The sequence below is a fragment of the Rhamphochromis sp. 'chilingali' genome (genome assembly GCF_963969265.1).
Source record: "Rhamphochromis sp. 'chilingali' genome assembly, chromosome: 5".
Classification (NCBI taxonomy): domain Eukaryota; kingdom Metazoa; phylum Chordata; class Actinopteri; order Cichliformes; family Cichlidae; genus Rhamphochromis; species Rhamphochromis sp. 'chilingali'.
Genome location: NC_137932.1, coordinates 6,640,833 through 6,653,322, shown reverse-complemented (window position 1 = coordinate 6,653,322; position 12,490 = coordinate 6,640,833). Strand labels below are relative to the sequence as shown.

Genomic DNA, 12,490 nt, shown 5'->3' with positions numbered 1-12,490 from the left:
GGAAGGGGGGGGGGGGAGGGACCCCACATCAACCTCATCAACATCTCTGTTCAGAAGGTCCCATGAATCATTGCCTTTCTTTCCCACCAACTCCAGACGTGGCTGCTGTTGTGGACAGGTGTGATTTGAATGGCAAATTACCCTCATGCAAACACAACAATTAATGTGGTCAAAGAGAAGCTGCAGCTTGAGGTCGCTGTTGGCTTCCTGAGGATGGGCCACAGGAAAAACTATCCTTGTGCTGTCAGCTTACATACCAACCCATGCCATAGATAGGCAGATAGAGAAAGTGTCTTTTGACCTGTCTCCCTCCCCTCACCCCAATCAGTCACGATAGATAGATAGATAGATAGATAGATAGATAGATAGATAGATAGATAGATAGATAGATAGATAGATAGATAGATAGATAGATAGATAGATAGATAGGCTTACAAAGATTAATAGAAATCACACATGAACACATTGTTCTTTCACCAAAAAATTCATTTTTCAAAGGAACAACCCAAATAAATACAGAAGCCGGCAAAGCCAGAACAATAGGATGCCTACTTACAAATGACTGTAGGTGCACAAAGGGGAGCAAAAGCAATAGTTTAGATGGTCTTAAAGGAATAGTTGCTGGCCCTTTTGGCAGCTAGTTAGCTTAGCTTAGCAAAAGGAAAAAGAACAGCTCGTCTCATCCCTGTGCAAAAACGGCAACATCTAAAACTGACAAACACACAAGTTTTATCTTAATCTTGATTGTTTAACCAAGGAACATTTTCCCCTATTTCTAGTTTTTTTGCTAAGCTACACTAGCCAACTGCTGGTAGACATTTTCACATTTAGCACACAAACAGAGAGTGGTGTCCATCTCTTCCTCAACTACATAACAACATTTCCCCACATGCCCAACTATTTCTTTAAGAAGGCACTGCATTAGGATTGTAGTCTCTTTCCTCATCTACTTTCACTGCAAACTTTAACCGAAAACCATGGCATTTTAAATTCATGGTACATTACAGAAACTGTTTAAGTATTACTTTTCATCATGAATGTGTTACATTATAAGACATTTTTCTCTTTCGTCCTCATCTGGTATGACGGTATTCCCCCTCAGGAGGACATGGCTCACTTAGTCAGATACTATAAACCTTTTTCAAGTTCAAATATAGGTTGTCAACAATGTCAGCAGTCTGCCCTACAGTTTGAGTTTTACTCATAATGCAACACAAGCTTGAGGACAAAACCCAAAAACAGTCATAAATTTCAAAATGTCATGGTATCCATTGATTTAAAACAAAGATTTAAATAGAAACAGAACAAGCTACAACTTAAGAACAAACCTTTCAAAGGGATAATAAACATGCACTCGTGAGAGGCTAAAGCACAGAAGCCCACATTTAAGACTAAGAGCAAACAACGCTTAAAAAGAACAGATTTTCACTCGTCTGACTTGGATTTGTAATATTAAGGCACTATATAGCTTAAATAAGATTGTTCATGGCTGTTAAGTGTTCAACAGGAGTCAACTAAAATAATGTTACAATAAAAAAAAAAATGGAAAAAAGTTAAAACTACATCAAACAAAATAAATCTTACTGTACAGAGTGAGAAGGCTGATAAGTGTTTGGCCACTGAAGTCAAATGAACTAAAGTTATGTTACATATGAAACAATATCCTCCGTCGCATTACTTTCTGCTGTGAGATGAATTGTTTAGCTCCACCTGATTGCCTGTTATTGCCGGATTATTGTGGATAATCCAGCAATAACTGGCAAGGCTGCCACTGAAACTTATGCGAGCAGCCTACATGATCTAAATCCTCTCTAAGGCTTCGTGTGTAACGGGTAATTCTGAAGAGTGAAGCAGATAAAAGTACTACTATTCTTTCCACACATTTTAAAACTGTGATCTGATGAGTAAAAACACTCTTAACTATGTAATTCCTACTACTTGAAAGTGTAATGAAGGGAATATTTTCAAAGGAATGGCAATGTGATGAAGTTGTGGTCAAACGTGTAAAAAGAAAATCCTGTGAGAGTGACCTTAACTGTGTTAAGACGAAAAGCAATTTATCTTAAACTACAGCCAAATCAAGGCTTTAAAGGTGAAATGTGGACATTTTTAAAGCCACTACAGTTATTATGTGATTACAGCATCTTTCAAATAACTGGGGGAAAAAAATTAAAACCTTCACCAGGGGGCGTCAATGTCAGACATTTTTAAATTCCTCACATTCCTCACACAAAAGGATAACCCTCTTTATCATATATTTATATAAATTCTTGTAGCAATAACCACAATTTAAAGGAACAAAGCCAGAAAGATTTAGGGCATAAGAATTTTCTCTGTGCTCTTGTCCAGTCTGGAAGTACTGGAAGAGAAAGTAGCATGTAACTAATGCCGCCCTTTAAGGGGAATTCGTTCAGAGCACAGAGATATGGAAAATCACCTCTAAAAAAATTAAATTGATAGATAGATCCATAATTCTTTAAAAACTGAGAATTAATTTAGTTAAAAAATGTTTTAGGGGCCTTTGTAAATATAAAATTCAATCTTTTACATAGTAACGTTTAGCAGAAAACCTCAGGTGCAACAAAGAACGTTAATGATACCGTGTTTTCTGGTTTATGAGGAACTGAGACGTTGTTAATGTCATGAGTTCCACTTGTGCTTTTTCTGTCAAATGCACTATTAAGACCTCTTAAGAAGGCGAAGACAACAAAATAGAAGACTAAACTTTTGACGTTCTGAAGGTTATGTATGGATTCGGCCATGTTTTGGTTTTTTAATAATTGTGTTTCCAACATGAGAACAAGTGTCTGTGAAAGAGTTCTTGAGGAGGTCCCCAGAAGTGTTCCCCCGAGGACTGACGAATGAGTTGAAGTGGTTGTGTGTCCCGTCTTGATTAAAGGAAATCTCCTAAGCTTTATAAGTTCACCATGGATGAAATGATATCCAGCAAACTATCGAGTCCAAAAAGGTAGCCGTCTTCTCTGTTCCCCTCCACCCAGGAAGCTCGGTGGGTCAGTTCCTTCCCCTCGGGGAGAGGTGTGGTTTTCCCAAAGTCAATCATCCAGACTTTGGCCCGTCCGTTACGGTCATGAACGAACAACAAGGAACTGCCGATGACCTGGCAAACACACAGAGAGGCACAGAGATGAATGAGATGAGAATACAGGAAATAAATAAATGTAAACAAGTTTCTTCTTTTATTAACACCCTACGTGTTTGTTTACGTCTTTTAGAAATCTCACTTCCTGTTTTGTGACATCAGTGTCCTTCATGTCAGCTAGTATTTATATTTGAATTTGGGTGTGTGTGTGTGAGAGAGTGAGCAGTCATGTTTCCTTAATAATTCAATTCAAGCTAAGATTGAACGTAAAATCAAATACAGGACTGGAGTATAGCCAATCTGAAAGTATGAGCTACGTGACATCTGAACATGTCTGAACTTGGACATTTACACAAATTGAGTGTGACAAACCCAACCTGTTTACAGCTTTATTATGTTAGTTAGTACATGTTAGTACATTTTGTTCAGAATTTCTTGCTTTTTGATCATAAAATTCCTTACAGAATAAACAAATACACGGTGCAGGCAATAGAAAACACCATAAATAAATGTATATGCACTCAGAACTCACATATTTGTATATGAAAAAATGTATACAAATAAACTAACTAGTGTGCCCTTACCTCATGAGTTTTGAAGAATGGGGAGATCTCCAGAGTGGCTCTTATTTCCTGCAGCCGGGACAGATAGATATTCTGAAAAACAGAACAACAAAAAAAAAACAAGCTTTAATGGCACGTTCCAACAAACCGTTAGTATTTTTTATCTGGCAGATCTGAGCTGTGTTTGTATGTGTTCAGTTTATTTCAATGATGTAAACAATATACAGAAGTACATTTAGGAAAGAAACGAAAAAAAGTGCAATACAAAATACACTTCGATATCGCTTCAGCTATTCTGATTCAGTTATATATCGAAACAAAGTGGGAAGAAGTGCAGAATATGGAGCGATGTACAGTCTAATACCTGCTTTTAATTGTTTAGTAAGCTGTTGTGGGTATTGTGCACACATTTCTATGTAACCTCTAGTCTTGAATTAAAAAATGCTCGGGCTGGTTATGTGTTTTACTGCTTGGTTTAAGGTTAGGTTTACATTGTGGTTATGGTTTTGGTAAGATTCCAGGAAATGAATGTAAGTCAATGTTATGCCCTCTGCAGTGATGCGTGAGTGTGTGAGTATTACCCATGTGGTAATTAAACAGTATTCAAGGCCACTGACGCACATTCAGTAAACCAGACAAACACACTCACCAGTATATCCTTGTTTCCTTTTACAAAGTCGTGGAAGGCCGCCGTAACTTGTTCTCTCGTCTTTGTCTTCTTAAAATCTCTGTTCACCGTCCCGTCCTCCTTCTGCAGAGGAGAGGGTTAGCATGAAAACTGGCTTAATGAGAAAGTTCGACATTAGTTTTATTAGCATCAATAGCATATGACAAAAAACCTTTGGGGAAAATACAAGATAAACTGTTTAAGATGACTTTTCTATCCAATACTGAACTAGACGTACTGAAGGGAAGAAAGGCGCACAGGAGATGAAAGAAAGGGATGAAAGGGGGGGACGGAAGAAAGGATGGACAAGAAAAGCAGAGCAAACAATTTGCGGAGGAAAGGAAGCAGTGGGATATTTATAGAGGCTTAACCTTAAAGTAGCAAAAGGTCTTTGAGTCTTTTGAGAAAAACCCTCTTAGCGTAATTTCTGGAGTTGTTTGACAAACAATACAGCAACAAATAATGTTTCAGTTAATTCTAAATCCATACACTCTCATGAACATGTGACAAATGACCTGTAACAGTCATCCAGTTACTGTTACAGGTAACAAAAAGTAACAAAAATATATAAAATCAAAGTGTAAATTCAATGTATACCAATTAAGTAAAATGAATTTGAACAGATTACATTAAACATAAAATTTTACACTGTACCGATGGAAAATTAAATGTAATCCAGTTACTTAAAGTCAGCATTTTGTGTGTGAATATTTCTGAGGGTAAGCTTCACTTTCAGTATGTACTTTTATGTCACTGCATATGAAACCTGATGGGTAAACCAACTACTTAGATAATTTGGGCTCTTTCCATTTAAGTTGCTTTTTAACTGCCATTTGCGGGTTTTTGAAAGTTTTGAAAGTCATAGGCTAAAACACAAGCTTCTATTTAAAAATAGTCTTTTCTGGGGGCAGCAGCATTGGGGGGAGTGGAAGGTGGCGATGTGGTTTGTTGCAAGCTAAAAAAAAAAAAGACATCTAAAAAACTGCCACGCGCTAATTTTCTGTTGGTCGACCGATTAAATAATTGTGTCAGCTATTACACCCTTTACCTTTATGTAGTCACATACAAGCTGCAGTTCTGACTGCCAGTTTAAGAATTCTGCACATGAACTGAGAGCCGCAAAAGAGAAATGCACACATCAAACATTTTTGTTCAGTTTTTGTAGTAGTAAAGTCTGTAGAAGAAGATCAACCAGTTTGTTAAGTTAGGAATAAATTAGCTTTTTCTTATTTTGCTTGCTGCCAGGCAACAAGATACTATTTAGAGACAAAACTTCTTTTCCCTTTACTGTTCAAGTCTGGGTACAGAAAACACACACACACACACACACACGCGCACAGACACACACACACACACACACACACACACACACACACACACACACACACACACACACGCACACATACATTATACCTAATTATCCCATTTTCACATATTTAATAGAGACAAGTTGACACAGACACATTCCCATTTGCAAAGAGAGGCAGTGAAGCGCAGTCAGATGCAGTACTTCTAGCGCACACACACACACACACACACACACACACACACACACACACACACACACACACACACACACACACACACACACACACATTTCTGTTTCTGGGGGATAACCCTTAGAGTCATGGCAACAGACCACCGGGAGGCTGTGAATGTCCTTATATAGCCACATCCCTCAAGGAGACAAAGATTTGTGTGAGTGTGTGTGTGTGTTTGAGCTCATACAATGTCACTTCCAGATGCTGAGGCCTATAAAGCTGTCACAGACAGGCCGTATGTGCAACAAAGGCATTCATGCACAAACATATACTTGAGAGGAAGTTTCTGGTCAAACAGGAAGTTAGATCATGACCCTGGGAGATAGACGCACACAAGATCCTAAAATAGAAACACACAGAGAACTGGAAGAAAAGAGGGAAGGAAGCCCCCCCCCCAGTCTCACCCGCACACCCACGCACACCCACACACAGTCTTACCTTGACCCCCTCTATCCTAAATCCCAGGGTTGCTGTTGAGCTAATAGTCTCTCTCCACTGCATGTATCTGGGTTTGGTCACTGCCTTCTTGTCATTTTCCTCAATTGTAGGTGCAGCAGGATCAACTTCAATCATTTTCTGATACATGTCAGGTCTTGGAGAGGGTTTCTTGCGAGCCTTGGTCAGCTCTTCCTCAAGGTAGGTCCTGAAGCACAAAAAAAAAAAACACCGCACAGGTGATGAGTGGTGAAAGGAAGAGGAGGAGATAGGTAGGCAAGAGATGAGAGGTAGGCGGCAAAAAAGAGAGGAGGAGGATGATCTGTTTCCAAATAACATGACACAGCTGTTTGGAAGGAGTTTTCCTCACAGATATTTGCAGCAAAATTTACAGCTGATATCTTATTTTTCATCAGCCTTATCTGTCATTTTACTTTCCAAGGGTTATAAACACTTGACATGTGCAAGAATCATTGACATGTTAGCCCTTTTTGTGAAGAAACAGGAGCTCTTTAATTGAAATGATCTCATTTATATAAAAACAACCATGGTTAGCCAAATCTATCGAAAAATAAAAAAGGAAGAGAAATGGTAAAATTAAACCAACTGATCAGACTTTGTGTACAAAAAGGGAGCATTACAGATATTTCTGATGGTGTTACAACCTAATACAGTTGTTATTTTGTAAGTATAAAGGTTATAATAACTGCTACAACATTAACCATTTATAATCTCTAAACTGATACAGTTTAGATATATATGGATGGATATTAGGGCTGCTCAATTAATCGAATTTTAATCACGATTACGATCTGGGCTTTCAACGATCATTAAAAATGACTGAGCCGATTATTAGCCCCTCCCTCATTTATCCGCGACACCTTAAAGGCCGGTCCGTGAAAATATTGTCGGGCATAAACCGGTCCGTGGCGCAAAAAAGGTTGGAGACCGCTGATTAAGAGGACCCGAGGGAAGCTCGGAAAGCTAAGCAGAAGTTATTTGGAGAGTGACTGCCGTTGGTTGAAAAGAGAGTTTAAAAAAAAAAACTTCAGTGGTGTTGCACACTATTTTATATTATTTTTTAAAGTCATTGTTAACCCTTTAAAGCCGGTCAGAGCAGCACGCTCCGTTTTGCGTAACTATTTTTAAATCCCTGTAGAACCTGGACAGTGTAAGCTAGCGCAATAATTTGTTTTGCATATGAAACCGGAGGAGTTGTACTTACATCTTATGCCATCAGCTTGTCCTCGGTCACGGTTTCGTTCCACATATAGCTTTGCAAAAATTGCATAAAAAGCGCTTGCAGGAACAAAAACATAATATTCCAGAAACACGCTTTGCCGTTCCTATCAGCTGTTCGTAACACTTCCCACAGTGAAATGATGCACATGCTGTTTTCTTTGCAAATTTGCATCATAGGATTGTTTTTTGTTTTTCCTGCAGTATATAAAAATTGCTGTATCTCCAAAATAAAACTATGAAGACACTCAAAATAAATTTCCTGTGGTGGGAAACTATTTTTTGCAACTTTATTGTATTTAAAGTTTTGAGGGATAAACCTCTTAAATTTCTCCAAGTAGAAATATATGTAAACAAAACAAAAGCGATTTTCTATTTTTTTTGTAGTTTATTGCACTTTTTTGCAATTTATGTAATTACTATGGACTTAATGCATACATATTATTAAAATATGGGCTATAACAGTTGTATTGATGTATAGCAACTTGAAATGCTCCCACAAATGGCACTACAGCATGTAAAAAAAATAATATAAGCTCTGGTGGACTTGGTTCTATAGTAGGTCTTAAAGGGTTAAATAAATATCGTCAAATAATCGTGATCTCAATTTCAGTGAAAATAATCGTGATTATCATTTTTGCCATAATCGAGCAGCCCTAATGGATATATATGTAAGGTTCAAATAACCCTCACAAACAGGCCACAGCGTTAAAGCCATCACAGTTACTTATGTACGTGAAATATAATTAATCGCTTTATCCTCTCAGTCGCCGTGTTGTGTAAGGATGACTGTGTCACCATGCATTAATGTGTTCTCTCACCTTACTCCCATCTTACAGTCCATCACACATGGGTAGTCAAACTCAGCCAGCAGATCCTCCATCTGGTTGTATTTCTGGCCGTCTTTCTCTACGTCTCCATGGTAACCAGGGACGTAGGGGCGAAGCACGTCCTTCATCAGGAGGGACAAGCAGCGCTGCTCACATTCACAGTGTTTCTAAAAGATACCATTAAGGAATCAGCGTTTTATGCTCTGCGCTGCAGATCATTCAGTATGAAGATTTTTAAAGTCAGAGTGGATTTTAAACAGATTTTTGCGCAGTGACACAGAGCTGCTTAAGGGGCCGCTAAACGGTTGCTTACTTTTAATATCCGTCCATTTGCTCCCGCCTTGAAACTCCCTGTGAAAAGACAGAAATTCATTGTAAATGTGCAGAAAGAGTCCTGAGTAACTTGCTGTAGGTCATCGGGAGCAAGTGAGAGTAGAAGCTGTGACTCGTTTTACAAGTGAATGGACAAGACAGCAGTTCAAAAAAGATGTTTACAGATGTTTCCAGTAGAGACAGAGTGCAATTAAGTCCCACTCACACTGGAGGAGAAAACAATTATTGGCTTTGTGAAGTTGCCTCTTCTGTCAAATAGCAAAGAAAAAAGAAAAAAAAGGAACAATCCCTAAAAGCTGCAGTGTACAGGGATGCAAGAGCAATAGGAAACCCAGACAACCCAGACCAAATTTTTATAAATTACCAAATCAAAATCTTTAACCTTTAATGAGAAAAAAAACTGAGATGGGAAAGCCTGAGAATGAGAATGCTGCTTCCTACTGTTGTGATAATGATTTTGCCAAATGTCAGTTTTAGGCTGGCATATTTTTACAACTTAATCAGCACAAATATAACCAGCTACATGTATTTTGTTACCATTTTAGCCTTCAGATGTTTACTGCGTGCCCACGTTTTCCCCTCCACTAGCCTAGTTTTAGGAATGACACGTTGTGCACGATCTCTATTCCCAAGTATTCCCACAGACTCGTCCCCTGAGGGCCCTGACCACAAAGAGCCGGCTCCAACAAAGACAGATCTGCCTGTCTACATATTTTCTAAGAAAAACTGCGTCTGAGCCCACCACCGAGACAAAAAAAACCCTGGCCAGCTGACCACCAGCAAGTACGTATGACAGCGTGTGAAAGAGAATCCCCAAAATTAAAACTATATGAAGCCAAATTTTATAAAAAAAAAATCAAATAGTATGCCTGATGAAAGTTGTATTCTAGAAGTGCTGATTTCATACGCTTAAATGGACAAGCCCCCAATGAGTTTGCTGTTTTAGTTCTGTATTTATTCAGAGAAACCTGTGTGTGTGTGTGTGTGTGTGTGTTCCTGTCTAGCTATCTTTGTGAGGACCGAAATCTGCATTCTACTATACTTGTAAGAACCAACAGTCACAAGTTTGAAGGCCTTTTTGAGGCTCAAAATGTGGTTTTAGTGTCAGGGTTACAATTAGGTTATGGTTAGGCATTTATTTTAAATGGTTAGGGTTAGGGTAAGGGGCTAGGGAAACCATTATGTCAACGAAGGTCCTCACTAAGATAGCTGAACAGGCTTCAGTGTGTGTGTGTGTGTGTGTGTGTGTCCTACCTGCATGCCCTGCCAGTTGGATCCATGGATATTTCTTCTTGAAGGACATGACAAACGGCGACCAGTGGACCATGTTTTTAATCTTCTTCCAAGACTTGTGCTGCAAACACAAACATGTACATTGTTGATTATTACTTACTTGGATGTGTTGCTTTCACATTCAGGAGGAATTCAGCCATAAGCTCTGCCACAAATGACTCGTGTACCATAAAGCTGCCTGCCTAAGTTCTTTATTTTAGTTAAGCTATTCATGATCACTAGCTCAAGGCTCTCCGACCTCAACCCGTTTAAACCAAACTCCACTGTTTGTAAAATGAGTGAGTGCAATATTAATATTTGCTCTTCTGCTTATGCAACTTTTGTAAAACATCAACTTCAGTCTACTTCAGTCTCAGAGGGACTGTACTGCAAGTTCTCCTCTAAACCTTTCGGGTGATCCAGTGTTTAATGACCGTGAGAAAAACAAGACTTTAAATCACATATGTGCACACATACCACACGCACGCACACACACACACACAGGCGGGTATCCCTGACCCTGGGGGAGCTGCATGGTTCTCCCACACTCGCTGTCATTCTTTTTTATTGCAGTGTTTTAGAACATTTTATCTAAACTCTGGAGGATTGGGCTGGGGTTTCCCCTAGTAACACACACACACACACACACACACACACACACACACACACACACACACACACACACACACACACACACACACACACACACAGTGTTTCTCCAAAGGCTCTCCCTGTCCTTGGCAAGGACACATTGAACTGCGGGACTCCTGCCGCACATAGAAACACACACGGACACTCATTCACAAAATGAGGCCTTCGGTCTCTGACACACACACACACACACACACACACACACACACACACACACACACACACACACACACACACACACACACACACACACACACACACACACACACACACACACACACAGCTTTCTCAACATAAATATGTTTTCTCTGATCTGATTCATATCCATCGTTCCCTTTCTCTAGCTCTTAATCTTTGTGATAAAAAATGTCTTCCTTTCAACAGCAATATCCATATTTCAGCAGAAGAAGTAGCCATGTAGAAACATGTCAAAGAGTGGTGTTTAGGCCAAACAAGGGAAACTACAAGAAATACTTTACGAGTAAATGAACCACAGGTTATTGTCACTTTAAATGGCACTCTTAACCAAACCTCTCAAATCCATTTGAACATGGATTTGACTAAAATACTCTTCATTTCTTGTCCTCTTATACTCAAGTAGATGTGCTAAACTTGCAGCCTGTTGCACCTCACTGAAATGACAGACTCTGGCTGAGTACAATCTTTTATGCTTGCAGCATTACATCAGATGGAAAAATTCCACGTCTTGTTCTGTGGGTTTGAACAACGCTTGGCTGTACCACACCGAGAGAGTAACAGAGAGATGCGGCAAAAAAAAAATCCAAAGGTTTTTATGGCATCTCTTCAAACGCAGTACAAACAGCCTATTCTCAAATAAATAACCTTCTATGATAAGATGCTTAGTTTTAAGAAATAACACAAAAAAACTGAAAACGTTCCACTGGTAAAGATGTGTCCTCTCTCACACAAGAGAGTTCAAACTGGTCTTGTGAAGGGGGGAAATAATCTTGTGTCAACAAATTACTGGAGAGGAGAAGAAGAGAAAGGCGAGAGAAGTAAGGAGAAGGATAAGATAAGAGAGAAGAAGACCATAGAAGGAGATATATAACCCCATGTCACATAATCTCGACCTGATGAAAATTCATCAGCTGATAGCATGACTATCTATGGTTAGATGCACGGACACACACAACTTCAGGCGCACACACTTTCTCCCTCCCTCCTGGCCTTACTGTCCGAGGCAGCGACGAGTCACATGAGGGGTTTTTGCTCTGCACCAGTGGAGGATCAAGAAAAAGAAATAACCTCACTCCCACTAAAAGTACAACTCTCACACATTCACATGTGTGTAGGTCAGCCGAAATGACTCTGAAGAGAGCAGCAAGGCTTGAGTCATCATCAGCACGATGAGACTTTTTGCAGCAGAAAGTTTAGTAGCGAGGTTTAGCCATTTCAGTGTGTTGTGCAATTTAAAGAAAAATGGAAAAGCCTCAGTATGATTCAAAGCAGACTAAAGGTGACATCGAACAGAACTCTGCATGTGTCAGGATATGTAAGTAAGACTAGACTGTCAACGTCAGAAAAATGGGTAAAAAAAACATTAATAATCAGGAACACACTTGGTGGCCTGCACTTTGTAGACCACCAGCAAACGCCAAACAGAATGATAGTCCCCATCTCCTTTTTTCCCCACGCCACTTTTAGCCAGTTAGCGAGTGAGCTGCGGTGTCGGGCTCCAGCTCATAAGTAGCAAAGATCTGCATTTTTCTCCGTGACATCTTTCTACCACGTTGCCCACTGACAGCTTTGTGTGTGCGAGCTGTAGAGGGCAAGAGAGAGAGAGCAAGAAGGAGAAAGTCTGGAGCAACTCAAGTGTGAGTAATAACAGACATGGTTAC

At 39.5% G+C, this 12,490-nt stretch overlaps 1 protein-coding gene across 1 annotated transcript in view; it reads right to left on the bottom strand.

Annotated features, from left to right (window-relative positions):
- Positions 1-456: 456 nt before the first annotated feature.
- Positions 457-12,490, bottom strand: part of itpkb (inositol-trisphosphate 3-kinase B) — a 30,059-nt gene continuing 18,025 nt past the window's right edge. Inside the window, exons 6-12 of the mRNA XM_080882278.1 lie at positions 9,963-10,062; positions 8,689-8,726; positions 8,367-8,542; positions 6,310-6,514; positions 4,313-4,414; positions 3,685-3,756; positions 457-3,118 (exon numbers count right to left, since the gene is read on the bottom strand). Coding sequence (XP_080738404.1) covers positions 2,915-3,118; positions 3,685-3,756; positions 4,313-4,414; positions 6,310-6,514; positions 8,367-8,542; positions 8,689-8,726; positions 9,963-10,062 — 897 coding nt within the window. The 3' untranslated portion in view covers positions 457-2,914. The remainder of the gene's footprint in view (positions 3,119-3,684; positions 3,757-4,312; positions 4,415-6,309; positions 6,515-8,366; positions 8,543-8,688; positions 8,727-9,962; positions 10,063-12,490) is intronic.